Source organism: Cataglyphis hispanica, chromosome 1 (assembly GCF_021464435.1).
Source record: "Cataglyphis hispanica isolate Lineage 1 chromosome 1, ULB_Chis1_1.0, whole genome shotgun sequence".
In the NCBI taxonomy this organism is placed as follows: Eukaryota; Metazoa; Arthropoda; class Insecta; order Hymenoptera; family Formicidae; genus Cataglyphis; species Cataglyphis hispanica.
The window spans coordinates 17,881,273-17,903,237 of NC_065954.1; the positions used below are offsets into that span (position 1 = coordinate 17,881,273).

General features: G+C 34.8%; 1 protein-coding gene across 3 annotated transcripts in view; it reads right to left on the reverse strand.

Annotated features, from left to right (window-relative positions):
• LOC126856879 (uncharacterized) overlaps positions 1 to 21,671 on the reverse strand; it is a 57,654-nt gene extending 35,983 nt beyond the window's left edge. For all 3 annotated transcript variants that reach the window (XR_007688426.1, XM_050605940.1, XM_050605850.1), the window contains exon 1: positions 20,936 to 21,671. Coding sequence is in view for 2 of the 3 variants with exons in the window: in XM_050605940.1 (XP_050461897.1) it covers positions 20,936 to 20,980 (45 nt within the window). In the remaining variant the exon portion in view is untranslated. The remainder of the gene's footprint in view (positions 1 to 20,935) is intronic.
• Between the last annotated feature and the right edge of the window lie 294 nt (positions 21,672 to 21,965).

Genomic DNA, 21,965 nt, shown 5'->3' on the forward strand with positions numbered 1-21,965 from the left:
ATCTTGCAATAGAATAGTGAAGGATTTTTCGCGGATAAGATCAAATAGATTGTACACATGCTAAAAGACCGGCATTAGATTCGTGACATGCTAACACTTTCATGGGCACAAATCGAGCTTGACCGTAGGTCGTGTATAATTGACGCGTTCAACCTCCAATGCAAGGCGGGCGTTGTGCGTCTCGACGTGGGAGTCTCGCCGATTTATAATACGAATAAATCACACCGGGGTGGGCGTCAAGTTACGAAAAAATCGTAAACTCTCGTCTGCGAGATAAGGATCGCAGATCCGATAAAATCTTTATCCTATAAGATCTTGACGAGATGCGACTCGAACATTTCCTGGATCGTCCTCGATTAGTCGTCGATCTCTCTCGCGAGCTGTTTGAATTTAACTGGATATTTAATAATATTACATCAAAGTAGGTATTTATGTTTTACGCCTTGCAAATTATAAAAAAATATTAATTACTGAATTAAAATTGTAGAATGGTAAACTATGTTGACTTAGTATATTTCTCAAAGTGCATTCTTTGCATTCTTGCAATCTTTGTATTTAGTGAAGGTATGTATGCACTGGAAGTGACACCAACATTTGGTCATGTCAAACGCTTGCGAGACAATAATAAATGTAAGGAACAATAGACAAGACCCGATTATTAAAGCGAGATAACATCTAACACGATGGAACAATTTGTAAATAGAACTTAATTGTCCTGAACTATCTCATTATTGACATCAACAATCTGATAAAGTCACTTCTGAGAACGGAAATGTACTCTCCTCTTTCAATCTCTTGTTTTATCTTTGTTTTTATCTAACTTTAGATAGCCAATGGAAATTTTTCGAAAGTTTTTCATGATTCTCATAAAAGAAGATACGTGTCTCATTTGAATATAATATAAGTGTAACTAAAAATATATAAAAAATTTAAAAAATATTCAGTTAAATATAATACATGTATACTATTTCGCTTTACCGGCATATGTTCTGAATATAATTACGGATATTTTTACGAAAGAATTTTTCAATTATTTCAAGTACTGTCAAATAAGATTATTGTTTTAAAGATTATTTCATCATGTTGCATTTAATAAATTTGAATCTGTTGAAGCAGCAGACACTTTACTTTTTTTCCCTCATCTTCTCTTATTTAATTTATTGAAATTTGATGTTAATTATCTTCATTATTTTAAAGTATGGAAAAGTAATTTCTATACGCTTAATAAGCAAGATCGTTTATGGAATGAGTTCCCCGAGAAATGTGTTACGCAACGCACGCGCACCGATAAATTTCTATAATATATTAAAGCAGTTTAATATAATTAACAATTTTGAGCCTGCTGTACGCGCGCGCGCGCTCGCTACCAATTACGAAATGGAAATTTTCATCCAACTGGGTCAAAATTAACACTTTCGTAAAGATAGTTAGTCGCCAATTAAATCTCAAGGAAGTAAATACCTGTACTTCCGCATCGGATGTCGAAATGAAAAATCATGACTGGAGCCGGACCGCAGAACGAGTCCGACTTCTCGATTGTTCCAGGCCAACGAGATAATAAAAACGCACCGTTATCCGAGTTCACGACGGTTCTCAATTAAACGCAGCCTCGTAATTTTGCCCGGTATCAAAAGGAGGACAACCGATACAATGGCGCGAACCGAGTTGTTGCCAGTCGGCCGGCGAGAAAGAAGAAGCGCGCTTAGAGTCGCGTTAGTTCCAAATGTCGCGTGATTCGCATCCACATCTTTCCTATCGCGATGCCCTCGATCCTGCGGAAAAACGTCGTCGTCGCGAATCCGTTTGACGAGAATCGTGAAAAAACGTTCGGAGAAAGTCCATCATTCGCAAAAGATAACGCCGATCGGTGATTATAACGCCACGGATCGCACGAGCGGCAATAATTATTGAGCCACGCTTCCAAGTGGTAAGCAGATCCTTTAACACGGAAAAGAAAGCAGCCGCGATCATCTTTGGCAAAAGTAAGAGCGATCAGAAGTGCAAAGAAGAATAATGCTTTTTCGCGCACGTGCATCGCATCGTCGTAAGAGAGAGAGAGAGAGAGAGAGAGAGAGAGAGAGAGAGAGAGAGATATTTGCGTAATTCGTTATGCTACATTTGTTTCGCCTGTCAGACATTGACTTCCTCAAACGTCATCAACGAGCGCACGTGTGTATATGCACGTTCAACTTTATAAGATCGCAAATTTATTATGAATATCTCATAAAAAGTAGAAATCGATAGCAACACTGCGCAGTTTATTCTCTAATAAGCATGAAAATGATTATTGCGGAAAAAATTTTAATGCAGATTATCTCGTGGAATTTTTGAACCTTCAGGAAACTCGAATACTAAACGTCGAACTAGCTAAATAATTAGTTTCGCAAAAAGTTATTTACAGCTGATAAAAAAATTAGTGTCATTATAAATCACATTTATTTTTATTTATATTTCACGTATGAGCAAGAAATTAGAAAACGCTATTGTTAGAGAAGATGTATACTAATTAGCTTCTTTGTTAAATTTTATAGTTTATTTTATATATCGCACACACATATCAAAATAAAAAAAAATTGTGATCTTGTCTTACAATTGTTCTGAAAAAAGAACAGCTTTTATTACTATGAGTTGCAATTAAGATTAGCCTCTTCAAGGCACTATCGCTTCTTCCATATTATATAGGTATGTATATCGCAGTATTTAAATATACGTAATAAAATCAGAAAAATTACTTCATCTTTTCAAGACGCAATGTTAAATTATTACAATATTTTCGTAGAAAAAATTTTACAGTAACAAAAACCATTTGCTTATTTAATCGTGTCATTTAATATCAATTAAATATAATTGCTTGTTAATTCTAAAAACTGATTAGCTTGTTAATGTATGTATAAAACTGATGACTCATTTCGCAAAAATTTATAAATGATACACTAACTTTACATCTTGTTAATTCATTAAAACAAAAAAAAAACAATATTAATTAAAATATTACAATATATCATACATACGCTAATTATAAAGTTATTAGATTTTTATTTTATTTTATTTATGCATGATAGATGATAACAAAGATTGAGTACTGTTGATGTGAATCACACACACCACCATCATTCATTTTGAATTTTGTAATCAAAAAAATCAATTCAGTTGTAACAAAGGAGCAGAGTATTCATTGCGCTCACGGATAGACAGAAATTGGCGACTCAAATTTGATTCCTAAGCTTGACTGTCTTCTTTTTTAAAAGACCAATCCTCGCACACGCATTCACGCATGCGTGCGTATTGCGTCTCATATTTCACATATATGCAAAACCTCATATAGGACAGTATGTCATAAATCTTGATTGATAATTTTTCAGCATTACATTGATTACAGAAAGAAAAAAAAATAAAAAAAAAATAAAAATAATAATTGTCATCTTGTTCATATCGATTCGCACAGTGTTACTAACAAATTTTAATTATCTTTCAAAAATTTTCACATACGTATATTGATCGGTTTTAATTATATTACAAAAAAATTGGCTAACGTGAACTTTTTTCCATCCATCCTCGTTAGCGCATCTAATACGTTTCATCCAGCAATTTTTTTCCGACACTTTCTACACTTAAAACGCGAGACGAGCGTACATTCCCGCTCTGAAGAAAGGAGGAAAATAGAAAACAAGCGTAGAAAGTATAGTTAAAGAGAGAATAGGTTCATTTTAGATCAGCTAATATGAATATTGTTGGAAGTCTCGTTTGCTCGCTCGCTGGTACAACAATGTGCGCTCTACGTGCAGCGATTATTACATAAAAACAGGGATACGGTGATATTCATTATCGTATTCGTCGATCGCGCAAACAGCAATGTCTTATTGTTCTGACAGCGGCGGAGCAAACAATATCCAGTCGAGAGTTTATCGGTGCTTGTGATACTCCGTGCAGAATAGAAATTTTAAAAAAGCTACGCCTAACTCAGCCGGCTATTGCGAAACTGACGCACAAATCATTTCACCGCGACGCGGCAACAGAATTCTCAGAAATTTCTCAAATACAACAGCTGTTATCGTTAACATCGGAGCTATCAAGATCATCGCGCATTCATATCATGTTTTAATATCTTTTTTAAAAATAATTCGTCTTTACGACCTTCAATGCGAAACTCTCCGTAACTTTCTAGACTTTTTAAACATTACATATATATAAAATCGAGAAAAAATATTTAATTCAATTTTACAAAAACGATATACCTTTAAAATATTCTTCGATAAATTTGAATCCATTATATACAGTTTTGGTAACATTTTCTATTGTATATTTGATCTTGCAAAATACATAGAATTTTAATAAATGGATACTGTCTTTGCGATATTATACGCGATGAACACTAAGTCTATGAATTTTGTTAAGAAGGATATCCGCCTCACAAGGAGAAAGTCTCGGATAAATATACGCATTCATTATTTCAACTCGGACGTTAGATAACATCGTTTTCCTGAAATGATTTGGAATTAAACGCGAAAGAGTAGTTTTTTACCGGAAAAGGAGGAAATTCGTACAACCGCTATGAAGACGCGCCTTTAAAGCCATGTGCGAGACTGATACATGCAGCGGGCGTTGACAGGAACTCTCAAGTACCTGAGTCGCATGCATTATCTCCTTTTATATACCGTTTTTATCGTCGCGTGTAATCTTTCGTGCATCGTTTACGAACTGGCCGAGTCGTTTAAACGCGCAAGAAACGATGACCCGCGTTTTTCATTACGGATTGCGCGACTGCGAACTTTGAACCTTCATTTCGTCGTTTGCATAATACATATGTATACGCCAACACTGTTCGGACTATACGCGTTCCCGTTTCAAAAAACCGTTTCACTTTGTCTTTTAAAAAAAAGCTTCTAAAGAAATATTAAAGTCAAAGCGATATCACAATTATGGATTTTAATAAAAATCCTAATATATATGTATATATGTTATAGATATAGTTACAGAAAAACAATCATTAACTACACGATAATATCTATTATATTCTTTTCGTATCGACAAATAAGATAAAGAAGATAAAATAAAAGTTCTTAAAGTATAATACATCAAAAAAGCATGTAACCTGCATCTCGTTGCATAATAAAATAATAAAAACACTTAATAACCTAAATTGTAATAAATCTCAAATTATTAAAACAGAACTTGAGATTCAAATGAGATTCAAAACTCAAAGATAACAAAATTCTAAAAAGAGAAATGGTCATTAATGTCAAGCTCGGATAGTCTAAACCAACTAGGCGTTTACCAAAATTGTAGACGATTAACACACGTATATGCCGGCTAATTACGCATGCAGAATTGCATGAAGATGTATAACGGTCGCGTAATACGACGCCCACATTCGCCAAGGTAGTATCGCGGTTGACCGATTAACGAACCGTGTCGCGTGAGATCTGCTTTTAATGCCTACGCTCTAACAGCATCGTAAAATCGCCGATTGATATCAATTATACTTTAATATCTCTCTCTCCGTCCTCTCCGCAGATCGCAACAATTCACGATTCACGGATGGGAAAGGCATCTCTAGTGCGCTAGAGTTGTAATTGGAAACAACATACAACGGATAACTTAACGGTAGTGTGAGTTACATTCGCTAATTAGATTAATCAGAATTTAATATTACATGCCAAGACCGAAATGTACCGTGAGAGCAAGTCCAGGTTATTAATGATGGATGCGGATTGTTAATGATTTTACGCGTGACATACCATCATGTTGTTAAAAATTTTGCAGCTTGAGATTAACCCATTTGCATCATAAGCGCATATATGCGCGCATTTTGCCTGGCCACTATCACCGGAGCGCGCATATATGCGCTCATTGCACGTGCGCATTTATCAACAGAGCGTATATTATACCCATGCGTATTTGGCTCTCAGTCAATGAAAAGAGGTGATCGCGAATAGTTTCAGGGTAAAATAACTTAGAAAAATAAAAAACAAAATGGATGGTTATGTTTCCGACAGCAGTGAAGAGGTGATTAGATCTAGAAAACGTATATATGTTGTATGAATATGATTATATCTTGTGATAATATGAAGTAAAAATTCTTTATTTATGTAATATTGCTTTTGTTTTTAACATTTAAAAACATTTTCATTTAAATGCAATCAAAAAAATTTTTGGTGATAAGAACGAATTTTTCATTTTTCTGTGTGATGCAAATGGGTTAAGCAGGCTTAAGTATTACCTATGAATTTTTAATTTCATAATATACTCTTTATTATATAATATTAAATAATACAATTTAATCACAAGAAAGCCTATTACGTTCCTCTCTCATCAGATTTCTTGCATAATTTAAATTAAAATAGCGACTTTTACGATCAACAGTTTTTTATAATATCTTTTCGGAATTTTGTTTATTTTTGAATTTCTTAGAGAGAGAGAGAGAGAGAGAAAGAGAGAGTATAAAATCATATAATATCGGTATATTGTATCAATTATTATTACAGTTAATAATGCTATTATTACATTAGCTTTCGACTGCTGCAAATAGTTGTGACAATTATTAATAACAAGTGACAATTATTAATAACAAGTGACAATTATTAATAGCATTATAGATAAATTTATCTGTCAATAGAGTATCCCATATGGTAGCTGCAAGTGAAGGAAATAAATATTGACAGCAAATGAACCGATCAACGGTCGATCGATTTACCGCGTGAAACCGAATGCCATGGAACGTGGGTGAAAAAAAAAAGTGAAAGAACTCGGAAGACACGTCGTCGATGTGATTCTTTGGTTCGTTGCTCGCGCAACCTTGTATCCTACACGGTCTTCTAGATCGATGGTTTATTTTTAAACATATGAGACGCGAATGATTTGCAGCCTCGTATCGTTTTTTTTTATTTATTTATTTTTTTTTTTTTTAAATTCCGATCGACGACCGAGGGGGCGGTATCACGTAAACATAAAATATCATGTCCACAGCATAATAAAACAGTACCCCAGTTTTATGTTTATCAGAAGTACAATAATTATATTCTCTTTGGTGACGATAGAAAAGTTACGCTCATCGTTCGCTACTTTACGACTACATAGGATATTATGACGTTGTCATAAATATTTTTATGTTTCTCCGCAAGCTACCGTATGCACGCAAAAAAAAATTGCGTGAGGTTGAGATTCTTGTATTCGATTCGAACCGTTCATTCTAAAACAGCAAGTTTCCCGAAGTGACCCGAATGTTAGCGGATATTCAACTCCAAACATGAGAAAAGCGTTTGATTCATTTTCTATCAACAATAATATATATAAATACGATTCTTACATTAAACAATATTAAAAGCAGTATCGTATCACATTAAATTTTTTGCTAAACAAAATTGAAGATATAAACGAATATAAATTCTGCATCATGCAACGCATATTTAAAAGATTATTATATTAAAATAATATTCGGTTAAAAAAAATTTTAAATATATACATATTTTATTTAGAAAAATATATAAAGACTTCACTATGCAAAAAATGAGTATAAGAAACGGTGGAAGATATTAGCAACATAACATGTTGCCAGTTACCAAATGGATTTGGTAACTGACAGTTACGAGCTATGTGAAATCTCATCATACCGGTTAGAAGGCAACGTAAGGCATCGATACATCAGGCTTCAGGAATGCGTGAATCGCGTGCGGATCGAGTATTATCTGCTATTCCACACGCGAAATTGAAAAAAGTCTATTTGGATCGACATCGGCCGATCGTTAATCGCCGTTGACACGCATTCGAGATAAATCATCAATAGATCGCCAACGATCGAGCCTTGATCTTGTCCGACATCAGAACCAGTCCCACCGAACGGCACGGATTTCCGCGTTCGATGCAGATTAGATGTTATATGACAACGTGCGTTCTTTCACCCAATCACCTCGAAATGAACATTCAAGAGACAGTAAAGCGCAAATAACACGGTACAGAAAAGAAATATAATAGATGCAACAGTGAATGATCGATCGTTAATGAATAGATAATCGTTGAATCTAAAAGAAAGAGAAAAGATCTTCTAGAAAGATCAACTCTAAATTTTAAAAAATACACCTAAATCTCCAGTGTCTCTATTTTACATTTTAATGTGATCAAAGAAAATCTCTAAAGCACATATATTTTTTATTTTCTCTAACATTTTATTATTTCCAAGATAATATTGATTGTGCTTCTTTAAAATACTAATATAAATGCTAAACTCTTAATTAATCTCGTAAACTTCAGTCAATCTGCATCTACGTATTCGCAAATGTTACAAAGCACATTTATAGCGAGTAAAAGCATATCGTATAAAGCACGGACGCTTTCACTTTTTTCGCGATAGAGATTTTACGTTCGCAGGTCGATAGCGCGCCTTGACCTTCACGATTTAATTGAAAATTATTGCATTGCGAACCGCGTGCGATGTACGCGCAATTAATAATCCGCGTGACGTTCCACCTTACAGCGTGTAAAGAATGCCGAGGTATTATTCAATTTGATCACAATTCACGAGTACATTGCTATCGCCGGGTCGCGCCGCTAATCGCATGATCGAGAGCGTTCTGAGACACCGCCGGCCTTATACGCGCTTGTCTGTTCACCGTTATTAACCGCGATTTATTAGTTTGCCGGCTCTCCGACTTGCCGGCCACAAATGCGGAATGCGTGAAATAATAAATTCGCTCGTATCGCGCAATATATATGACGCATCGTGATAATATGAGCGAATTAGTGGTGCAATTCGCGTCGTATATTGTAGAGAGAAAATCTTCAAGAACTTTCATTAAGGTGAGCGTGTACTGGTTTGTCGCTCGTAGATATCATCCGACATTTACCTGTGTTCTTTAGCTTTGAAAAGCGACGCAGTTGAAGCAAATGAAGACATTAATTGTCCATGAATCTGTTTTTGAAAGGAAAAAAAAAAAGAGATATTTTTCCTCGCGAGTTTACCGGCGAACGGAATCGAGGACGAGCAATAGAGCGTTGAAAGAACGATTAACTCATGGCTTTTTCGCCAGTTGCGATTTTTCAGGAAGGTTTAACTTGTACGCTTTTTATGTATTACACGGTCAAGTTAGAGACTTTTATTAATTTTTCTTTAATTTTCTAGTAAAGACATTAATGCTCAACCTTGAAAGATTTCCGCAATTCCGGGATATCGTGCGGATTCGCAAGAATGATTTGTTAAAAGTAGCTTCTGCAAAATAAGCAAACGGGTCGCACGACACGTCGGGCACACGTATAGTTAACATGCTGACACACATATCACGATTGAAACTTCGTGTCGCGAGAAAGAACTTGTCGGCCGTCGCGCCACATTGAGTTGGACACATTTACGACTGAGATACTTGACGATCGACGATGCTGAGAATGGAAAATTCTTCGATAATGCCGGATAATTTAATGCGCGCCGACGTCCCGTTCTTTGTGACAGCGATGAATAAAATCGATTTATGATAGATAAAGATAATGTAAAACTGGGCTTGTGATAAAGTGCAGACTTTTACGAGTGAAAACGGACGCTAAAGATCAGAGAAAAATAGATCTACGCATTATTGAATGTATATGAAGTGTAAATGAAAAAAAAATATTTACCTGAAGGATATGTACCTAGAATTCTAATCATTTTTTTATATTAAAGATCATATTTCGTGCACATAAAATTTTAAATGTAAATAATTTCAAAATAAGTAATAAAATGAGATATTTTTTATTTTATTAAAAAGTAAAAAATAAGATAAATGATAAATTTTACTATATAAATTTAAAATATAATTTTTCAAATTTTAAAAAATTATTTAATATATATTTATATTAAAAATTAAATAATTTTGATATAATATATATTCACTATGCAAAGACTGATGGAGGGTCAAAAATTGTGTAATAGGAAGGAAATGCAACAACTCTGCTACACTTTGTAATACCAGCAACTAAAGAAAATGTCTGAGTTAGCAACTGCGTCTTGAAATACACTTTTAATCGAGATTCAACGAGATCAATTATGATGTAGCAATAATCTCCATTAAAGTAATACTCGCCCATTACATGAGAAAATATACTTAATGCCGTTGAAGCAAAAAATACATTAAATATAATTTAACGCACTATTATATATATATATATATATATATATATATATATATATATATATATATATATATGCGACTAGGAACACCTCGTAAAAGTAACGTAATTTTATTCGTCTCGTTCTCAAAAGACCTTCTACTTTCTTTTCGCCGTGCGACATTCGACAAAAATGGGCTTAATTAATGTGAACTCGACTCGCAATTTTGCAAGCGGAAATTTCTTCATCGCAGTGGAAAAAAAGAACGAGATTCCGCGTTGGATTCTCCGCGCTCGATGAGCTTGCTTTAATGAAATTAAATATGTTCGAAGTGAGCGCAACTTTCAAATTAATTGCCATAAGAGTAGCATCCTTTTATACATGTCTCTAATCTATGTAATTAGTATAGCTTAAAAATAATAAATTATAATGCCTTTTTTTTTGACAAAGAGAAGTCTATTTCATAAAACACAACATGTAAATTTTACGGATGCGATCAAATGTTCGTAATCGTTTCATACTCAATAAATAGTGGGCCAAAAGTAAAAGCTTGGAAAATTATCCATCCAGAAAATATAGAAGACACAATCTATTTTTAAAATGTTTAATGTAAGTTGATATAGATTAACACGATGAGCTACACTTGTTGTGCTCCTATACTTTTACAATAAGTATGCATATCACAAATTTCATTGCTGATAAATGTACACGTTCGAATCTTAACGCATCGTTACACGGAGAATCCTCGACAGCGGATGTCCTTTCAAAAATAAAAAATAACGCATCGTATCGTTAACGGACGCGTAAAATCTTTACAAAGCGATAAGAGATGATCTATAATCTACTCCTGCAATCATCCAGATCAAATCAGACGCTTTTACGACCTTTATCGCCACTCTTATCGCGTACGCGATTTTCCGATTTCACTTTCTCATTTCCGTTCCTATGGGAGGAGAGTCTCAAAAAGAGCTATCGACACACTTTCCAAAGATAAATTTTCCAACCGCGAATCTGTCAAGCGAGACGAGGCGGGAAAATAGGCAATAAATGAAACTTACAGTGATTAACGCTCTCTCCTTGGCGAATTTTTTTTCGATAAAAACTAGGTCTTTATTTTTATTAAAAAATGTTCATTCCATATCGCAAATAATTCGCGCAATCATCTTCGCAATTTTTAAAGATCCGATATTTTTTTAGTCAAGGCAACATGCACGTGCTTTTCTACAAATATTAACTATCGAATTTTGAGGGCCTTAAACACAGATGGCTTTACCAGAAAAGAAAAGGCTAGCGTTACACGAGAGGCAAAAACGTTCTTTCATCTACATGGTACATGGCGTTTCGAGCTGCGGGATTATGGTTGTTCTGACGACGCGACAATCCGTGAAAAGAGCATTCTGCGAGAGCTAAGTGCGTGCCGCGAGCAAGGACAAAGCCGTCGAGAAGGATGGAAAGCGAACGTAAGATGATTTCGTAGACCCGCAAGAGTTTCTCCTTTCGGTGAAATGCAAACCATTCTTACATACAGCAGGCAGACAGTGCTGAAAGCGCGCCGGTGAAACCTCCTGAGCTTCTATCAATAAACATTACTGTGCGTTTGTTGTGCATATCATCGTGCGAACGTCGTGAACATCGCCAATTTATGTACAATACTTAACTCTCCCCGAGATTATAATAGCAGTATATCAAAGCATATTTTAACATATAAATTATGCGACACGAACGAAAAGATATAGTGTCTGACAGAAGATTAAATATTTCACGTCAAAGTTTTTTACCTTTTTATAATTAGTTGTATAGAATTGAAAAATTAATAATACATGTATGAAGATAAATGTGATTGTAGTACATAATTTTAATATAGCAAAGCAAGCAGATTGCGAAAAAGAATTTCGGAACAGTATATAAGACAAAGACACCAATTCTCATTTTATGATTCCACGTCAAAGTATTTTTAAATTTTTTAGCGATATGTTATACTCGTATAAGCCAACAAAAATTTATGCGGCTATGTTAAATATGTTTTACGATAAAGTTATATATATAATCATTTGTGATCAGAGCAGATTGTAAAATCTCGGTGCTAAATATCAACTTAGTAAGAATCTATTTGAATATTAATCGCAAAGATATGAAAGCGAATATAATCGTCCTGCGGAAATCAAAATTGCGTGAATAATCTATAATCTTAAAAAAAAAAAGGAAAAACTTGTAAGATGAGCAATTTTGCATGCATATTTGATAATCAAGATCATATCAAAAATTTCATCGTCACGTGTCGTATGTTCGTTGTCATAAAAAATCGAATACTTGCTGTCGGCCGTAATAATTCAATGTCAAAATATCGTGTCATCGAAATTGGAATCACGCGTTTAACGTTACGCGAAAAATGGGTCTTAAGCCGCATGCCGACACGTGAATTGTTTTCAATGTCAGGAACTCGTTTTCTGTGAGAACAATAGACGCGACTACGTAATAGACGCAGTATTACCATTTAATGCCATTTCGTTACAAGCTACGCGGATAAAGAACCTACAACAAATATGTAATTATGCCGAATCATTCGATTACAAACCAGATATCATTGATCGTACAAAACTCCCTTGAATGTAATCGATATAGTTTTGGTGACGTAAGCTACACCGGAATAATCCTGAGCGTTCATTCGAAATGAATTCGCCAATTGCAAATTGGATAATTGGCCGGTCTGATGATTCAGTGAACGGATAGACAAAGAAACTATATGTTTCGAGGCATTTAATATATGTATAAGAAAAATATCGATATCTTTCAGATAAATCTATATAAAATCAAAAGTCTATCCTCCTCTTCCTCTCTGCAATTCTCTCAATAAACTCGTCAATGTCAACCTCGATTTTTTTTTTTTTAATCGTAATATTAATACGCACTCTCTATACGCTATAAAAGTATACAACAACTAAATTATGGATTATATAATTGCATTTCGCAATAATAAAATTATATCATATGTTGTTGCAGCGCTGACTATGCTACGTCGTCAAAACGCTGAGGCATCTCAGTCATTGTCTCGGTGCTCCTCTCGTCGTCGCGTTTATGTAAAAGGATAGGCAGGCAAAAAAAAAAAAATGAAATTACCGTCGAATCACCGTCACCGCATGGATAATGAGCGCGAACAAAGGTGCGCGCGCTCGCGTAACTCGCTTTCTAACACTGGCATTCGGACATGTGCGAGCGCCTAATGTTCGCGTGTATTAAAACTAGGACGGATAGTTGTTTCACTCAACGTTATTAAGACAATGATACAGAATTAACTCGTCTGTATTTTTTTCAATTGTTCACTTTTTTCCTCATTGCCATGCGTGCATGATAAAACGCTCTACATAAAAAAATAGATTGAAATATTTTCGAGAAAATAAAATATAAAATAGAATATCCTTAAAAATATGTATGCATAATGAAATATTCTTATAAGTAGCGTAGGAAAGTTCCCAAGAATAACAAATTAAAAAGATTGATTGCATATTGCTTTAATATCTGTGTAAATTTTTTTATTATAATTATCAGGCGGACGAATAAATTGTTGAGATAATACTTGAGAGTTGACTTTGCAAAAAAAAAATAACAATTGTGGCAGACACATTAATGACAATTAGATAAAAGCAGATACGTATTTCATTATTTTTTTGCTGAGAGATTACTTCCGGTTACAATTCTTGATTACATCGCGGCAAGGATTAATTATAAATGTTACACCTCACTGCGTGTGTTGATTGCGCAACATAATTATGCCTAATAATACTGACATCAACGAGCTCACTATTGTTCCAGCACTCTGGCATGCGCTTTGGCGAGAAATCGATGTTCGATACGTTATCGAGATCATCGTGTAATCTGAGGGAAATAAACCGTGTCATTGTTAATCTCGACAATTTGTATATTATAAATTTCATGCCTGAAAGATGTTTCTAAAAGCAGCAATCTTGGAAATAAAAATTTATCGATGTTAAATAAAGTATCTATAATTAAAAGCTTATTTGTTTTAAAAGCTGAGGATATTTGCGAGGAACTTTTTCCATGATAGACGTAATTTTCAGATAGACCACTGTAATGAAAAGACTTTCACGTTCCTTATAATAAAGAAAATAAGCTGACATAAATCATTAGTTACGTACACAGCACGAAAATGCGTCCCGACAGTGGAGTATATAATCTTGACGATTTACAGGAGAGAGAAAACTTTTCTTTATCGATCGCGCGCACAGCCGGTTGGCTAATCTTTAGTGCAACGAAGAGACGCTCACGGACGTTGTTACGTGCACGTGTCTCGTGCGAGAAAATGCCGCTTAAACCCTCTTCGATGCAAGTGGAAGAGACAGCTCGTGCGACGGCCATAGCGTGTAAAACGTGTGCAAGGGATTTGAAGGGATTCGCAAGTTTGCGAAAGGAAGAGTTCAGGCAAGTTATTTTCTCGTCGTTTGCATAATCAAATAATCCCCCTTTCACCGCGCAACGGTGCCGCCGATGCTTCAAAAAATAAACCACATACGCGCGTCTACATGCGAAAGCTTTATTTATGAATTTTGCATCGACAATTTATTATATTTCGTACGACACTCGCCAAGAAAAATCTCTCGCATACAATTAACGATAATTACAGAGCGTCCTAACATAATTTCAATATATGCTGGGCTCGTCTTCCTGTGGACAAATTGGCTTGCGAATTACCATGCGTAAAGTTCTGTCGTAGAATTCTCGCGGATCGTCCCGACCTATTCTTTGATCCTGCGTTCTTGATCCCACTGTCTCAGACACACTGCTAATCTCGTTCCTGAGATTCGATTAATTATCATTAGACTGCCTTATAATTATAAAAATTGTAGCTCAATGATTAATCTAATATATGTATAATGGGCTTTATATTTTAAAAAATATCAAAACTAAAAAAAAAAAGCTTCTCAAGTTTTATCTAAATCTATTTTATGAAAGCTATAAATGCGAGCTTCTAAACACATATTTTAAAATTATAAACGAGGAATTAAAAGATCAAACAATAAAAACTAGAGATGTATATCTTAAGCATAAAGAATATATTATTAAGCTGATTTATCCATTCTATTCTATATAATTGCAACGTTATGACTTAAAAATTTTAAAATCTTCACTGTAGCTTTATCTATAATTAATATCATTAGCAAACGGGTTTGAAAAAATCCAAGGACAAGACGATTCGATGGATAATTGCGCGAAGAAGCGATTTTATGCGGAACTTCGCATCGATACAACGCGTTGCATGCTCGTGACGCATCGTAGGACGAAGACTTTTACTTTCTAAAGCAAGACGCTATCGCACGAACTTACGCGTATGCATATACAATATATATATATACGTACATACATATTCGAATTATCGGTTAAAGCTATATTAGAAGACGCCCACGAAAAATACGAGTAAATAGAAGCCACATTATACTCAACACACACGTGCGTTCATCCATGCAATCAGCCCGCATATTCGTATCCCGATTAATTCAAAATCGTATCCATGCGTTTTATATCATTGACTGCTGCACGCGTGTGTCTTTATTAATTTTATTATCGCCTGATATAAAACGATTCGTGTGCTGCGTGACTCATACTCGTTTCACAAATTGTATCATGACGTAGTAAAACAAAGAAAGTTGCTGTACAAGGCCGAAGCATTATAGCAGAAATTAATAACTATTACTTAAGGAGGAACTGCACAAATCAATAACGTCAAAAGTTAATAAATGAATTTCGAGATTCATGTAAAAATTGATCATAAATTTAAATTTTTATTTGAATTTAAAAATTTATTTAAATTTGTGTACAGCCACTATAAAATTTTTATGCTGCAGGCATTATAAAAAAATTAATTCGATATAAGATCTACGATTTTGATTAAATTATATTCTATAAGGCAAATCTGTACTTTAATTCATAAATTAATTATTAATTTTATATTTTGAAAGATTAAAAGTATGTTTTTTGAGCAATGCTGAATTCATAAATTTTGAAATATATTAGATATTTATCAATTTTTGACGTGCTGATCCGTGCAGTGTTTTTCTCCTTATATGGAATTAATGTTGAAATTTTCTTGCCTAGTCATTTTAATGTAATGTACGCTATTTACGTATTTTAAATAATTTTTCACAAACACGCATCCGAATCAGCCTGCAAGGAAATAATTTAGATCTATCTTGAAATAGACATCAGCAATTGTTCACTAAAATTATCGGCATGTCACGAAATTATTGCTAGATTCGATCGATGGTATTGGTAAAAACCACGAGACGACTCATTTTCTCATTTATTTGCGAAATCGAAATTTTAAAAGTTTTTAGGCACGCCATAGTTGTCCGTACTACAGTATACAGAGTGTCTCAAACCTGTCGTGCAATATTTCTTTCGCGATTACACAGATTTTTATAAATTTTTTTTGACAAAAATGTTAAAGCAACAAAAATTTATGCAATCATATGTAAATAAAATATTTTCTGTGCAAATTAATTCTTGGGAATTGAAAAAACTTCATATTTAATCTTTATTTTAATAAAATATTTAAATTTGCATCAAATTATTTAATATTAGAAATTTAAATGATGGGAAAAACAATTTTCAGCTTAATTTTCGTCATTGCAAAATATTAACTTTTAAATTAAGAATTCGTGGATGAAGATTTTCCGTTTAGTTGAGAAACATTCTGTATACTACCTAAGCCGACATCGACCGCTCCATGGTACGATGTCCCGAATCCATATTCCGTGCCAGGATGCACCTGCCTGCCCGACAAATCACCAAACTTATTCAGCGATAAAGCGTAATTTAAGCTTTCATTAAAGAGAATCCGCAGTGGACAAAGGATGAGACTACGAAAAGAAGTAACCGCAATAAAATTCAAGAAGAGAAATTTGCTCGAATTCCTATATCTACATCGCGTACAGAGAAAGTGCACTTCTACCCACTTTCATATGACTGGATCTCTGATATTGTCACTGCAACACATTATTAATCTTAATATGTCACATCGTGTCTCTTTAAATGAGTAGTTAAAAAAAAGCAAAGGATAATAAAAATCGAATATACTTTTATAGTGCATTTATGTCGCAATCAAAATAAAAATTCTGACTTTCCTCAATTATAAAATTAAATAAAAATACACAAACAGAATTTATTATTTACAATTATTTAAAAGTTATAACAAAAAAAAAATCGCTAAAATGTTACATACAAAGAATTTATATTGAAAAATAAAAATTGTTTAAGAATGATGAGATAAATACTTTATTTGAAGCTTTCGATTTAATCAATGACGAATGGCAGTGCATTACCAAGAGCGAGATAAGAGCGAGATAAAAGACTTACGCGAAATGAAAATTACCGGTATCGCCGGCGGCAGCTGATTTCATATTTACGGCAAAATGTTTCAATGCCTGCGTTACCTCACGCAACTTTCTCAAACGACATGATTGATAGATATGCCCTGATGTGTACGTGAAACGAGTGACTCACGCCGAGAGACGTAATCGCCATTCGCATATAGCACAGTCTATAATCAAACAGGATCTCCATCCGTACAATGCAGTGGAGCAGGAGCTGCGAAAATGCAGTTCTGCATCCCGCGTTACCTGCAAAACTCGTTGCGGTTCGAATTCACGAATGAGACGATATGTATCGCGTTTAGAACACCGTAAAAATGTTTATAAATCATATCTCGATATAAAAGAATTATTCAATGATATTCCTTGAACGCTATTTTTTGGCGATATGATTGTTTCGAAATATTAGACAATAGATATAGAAGAAGGATTTTTAGAAAATAAATCACACGTAAATATTAATTTTAGAAAGATACGATTTCTTATTCTAAGGTAGTCAGACCTTTTGTATCAAATACTTGATTTAATAAGCACAAAATGAGAGCGCAAAATATGATTGCGTGCTTAAGCGACAAAACATCTCATTCGAAAGTTCATTCGTCTGTATCGTTTACGCGGGCCAATAAGGGTCAAGCTGATCAACCAGTCGAGACCGTTTCCGGTGGGTATCATACCGAGTGTCGCCGATACTGTTGATCGAATGTAAACCGACCGCAATGGCGATACCGTTACCGATTTTTAGCGCGGTTAGCACGCGAGCGAGCTTGCGGATTCAAGCCGCAACATCGTCTCTATACGCACTTGCAAATTCGATATCAATATGTTCGTTCATGCGATATCGAGGCTTGATGTCAAAAGTAGAGAAAAACAAAGTTCACACATAAAAATGTAAACAACACAAATTAGAACTAAGAATAAGGATCTACTAACGAAAAAGCGCAGAGAGAGAGAGAGAGAGAGAGATGTGTCTCGTAAAATATATATTGTCTAATTAATCCTTAAATTCTATACTAAATATCAAGATAAAAAAAATTGTCTTTCTTTACTTTTACGTGAATTAAAAAAATAATTGATTTTATTTGAGAAATATTATTTCTCTTGAATCAGAAAAGTGAAAAGTGTAATACCCTAATTGAGCGGAGAGCGCCAATTCCATAGGAGCCAATTCCATCGCGACAATGGTACCGTGTTGTAACGCGTCCATAAAATCTGTTGCAGACACTTCGTCGGTGTTCATAGAACTCGAGACGGTTTCGGTTACCTCCGAGCCTCCTAGTGATGCGGAAGTCGTCGATGTCATTGTCGTACTTTGCAGATTTTCGCCTGCGCCGTGAGACGTTAAACGTTGATGTTGCAATTGACGTTTTTCCGCGTATTTAAAAGATATTTTATTCTAAATTAAATGCTGATTCTAAAAATTGATCGATTTAATCGAAAAAATAGTCGAGAGTAGAATAGTTTTAACGCAATGTGGTCACTGAATTAGCCAATACCAAGATATTAATATCTTTTGATTTGTAAATGAAAAATCCTATTTTATATAAATATTTTAAGAATTTATCACGACGCGCATAATTTTTGAATATGGACTGTAATTTATAATTTATCACAAAATACTTTTTGCATTTTTAAACGAAAATGTGCACCTTTTCAATTTTTGATTCACTATTGTAATATAAAAAGCACGACATAGTCGGAATAATTTAAATTCAAAAAAGTTTATTCCGAATTTGAGTCTCCTTCTCCGAATATATGACTCGAGTGCAAATGTTACGTGTGTGATTCAATGTCTATCTCGTGAATAAGGTAACGTGGGATTGAATTTCCATGAGGTCTTACTCGGTTCGACATCGCGATCGAAGGTACTCGCGGAGAGCATGATGGTGTTCGCGGAGGTCGAAGGTTCATCGGGGTCGACTTCGGAGAAATAACTGGCGAGGTCCTGGCAAGATTCACGCGTCCTTGCAGCATCCGCGACGGAATGATGCTCGGATCGATAAATCGAGGGATCGCTCTTCGCCGTACTTTGTTCGTTCAGCGTAGACGCTGACAAAGATAGATAGGAGAAAGAGAGGAAAAGAGAGAGAGAAGGAGAAAAATAAGATATATCTCTCTCCTTTCTCTTTTTTAAAAATATTTTATTTCAACAAGAATATATTAATAATTACCACTGTCAAGATTCGAAAGTTGATCGATTTTTGTAAAAACCAGAGGATCAATCACACGATGATTTATGCTTTCTTCGGAATCAACTCTTTGATTCTTCGATTTTATAAAACGCTTCAAAGGATTATGAAAAGAGGGCAGCTTCGATCTAATCTGTGCATTATATCCGTTAGACAATGTTCATTTTTTATTGAACGTAAAATATGCATGTTGTTTCTCCTCCGCCTTATGTAGCAGAGCCGATTAAATTGCTTAATTAACGGGTTATATAATAAATTAATTGCCTAGCCCCACTCAAGACATAGTTACATTCGTTTATAAAATTGAAATTTTCGCAATTAATGTGACCGTAAAATATCAATAATTACGCCTTGTAATAAGAATCGAAATTAAACTTTCTTTACATCTCTATTAAAATGATCGATATCACTTCTTTTGCATATAATAAACGTACAAAAACGTACAAGAATTCGTTTTAATTATGTAATGCTCGAATACTAAAAAAGTTTTTATATCATAGAATGTAGTAATGATGTAAATTAAGTCAATTAAAATATATCTCGTAATTTTTTTAAAATATCTGTATCTTCTTAATGTACTCTACTCTATTGAGAAATCCTAAATATTATGTTCTCACCTTCTGATTTATCGCGGAGAGTAAAGATTGCTTATCGGACTTTCTACGATCAAATTGACTAAGATTTATATTATCCGGGAGAGCTCGTTGTCTCGGAGTATCTGAATTCTCTGATTTCGAAGCTCCCCTATTAGTATCACTCATATCTGAATCATATCGCCAATAAAGACAGAGCAAATCAACGGTACAATTCTACTTATACAACGGCACAATTCTACTTATCAATTTGAACATTGTGCATTTCTGTATCGATTATTGTATTTGGTCGAGGATCGAGTGGCTTTTGTCAACTACACCGTGGTATAAAAATCTTATACGTTAAATGAATGTTTGATAAAATTTTAAAAAATTAATCGATATTAATTCTAAATATAATTGATAATTAATTCATAAATAATTAAAAAAAAATTATTAGTATTTTCATAAATAATTAAAAAAAAATATATATATATATATATTTTAAGAGATTAATATTTGTGACACTATACTATTTCGCATACGTTACTGCTATTATAATTAAACATTGTAAGACCTATGTATGTTTGTATAGATTTTTTTATTTTGTTTTGCTTTACGAGACATGTCCCTGAAGTATAATATTACCGGCTACTTCCTAATAATGCGACAACATCGATACAAGGACGCCATTGAGGCGCAAAAAATAATTAGAGAACTTACTTGATATGTATAAGGCGTACAGGGTACGTAGAATTCTCTGCTCATAATAGACGGATCGTGGCCTGCTGGCGATGGTGAAGTCCAGCTGACGGATCGTCCTTCGGCAAGTGTCAAAATGCCGGTGGCGCCATCTTGGTCTCGCCCGGATTTGAGCGAGTCGTCAAATTGTCACGAATGGTCAGGATCACCGAATCCTGGTCGCGAACGCACAGGCCATTCCTCGTCTGCTTTCTCGGGGTTCATGCACGTCGCGGCCAAGACGCGCGTACTTGCGTGACTTGCGTGTCACGCGTCACGTAACGTCACGATGTGTCGCGTCGCAACGTTCAAGCCGTTCGCGTCAGCGACGTCGTTGATGGACGTACCGTAACAACAACGAGAAAGATTACGATGACATCGATCCGCGGGATCTCTTATCTCGATGCGCGCGCGATTCACCAAAGCACACTCGAAATGCACAAATTTCACTTAACGACGTTGCCGGGTTCGTCGGCCCAACACGATCATGGCGCACACTTCGGTCGATTGTCTACGCGAGTGAGAACGACGTCGCGGAATTTTTACAAGATCACTGTTCGTAACAACACGCGACGAGAGGTGGCGGCAATGCATTAGGTTTTACTATGCCATTTGCGATTATTGCGCGCACGACGCTTCTTCAGGCCATTATCTTTCGCGTGTACTCGCAACAAACAACCATTCACGTTCGCTGGCAAGTGCCGACTGACGGGGTATTACGAATCGTGAGCACCGAACGTACCCGAATCCTGCCGAAGCGCGCGACTCAGTGATGGCGCTATCTTTGGGCCGGTGGCAGCAACAAGTTCTCAACTGCCGATAAATCAAGTTCTTGATTATCGATAATTTACTTGTTAAATTCCTCACGTGCTATTTATTTTTTTTATTATTAGTAGCATTATTATTTTTATAAATTCATATTAAAAGATTGATTTCTAATTTCGAATATTCGTTCAATAAAATAGTTAAAAGATTCTATTTTATTTTCAATACCTAATATATATCCAGATAG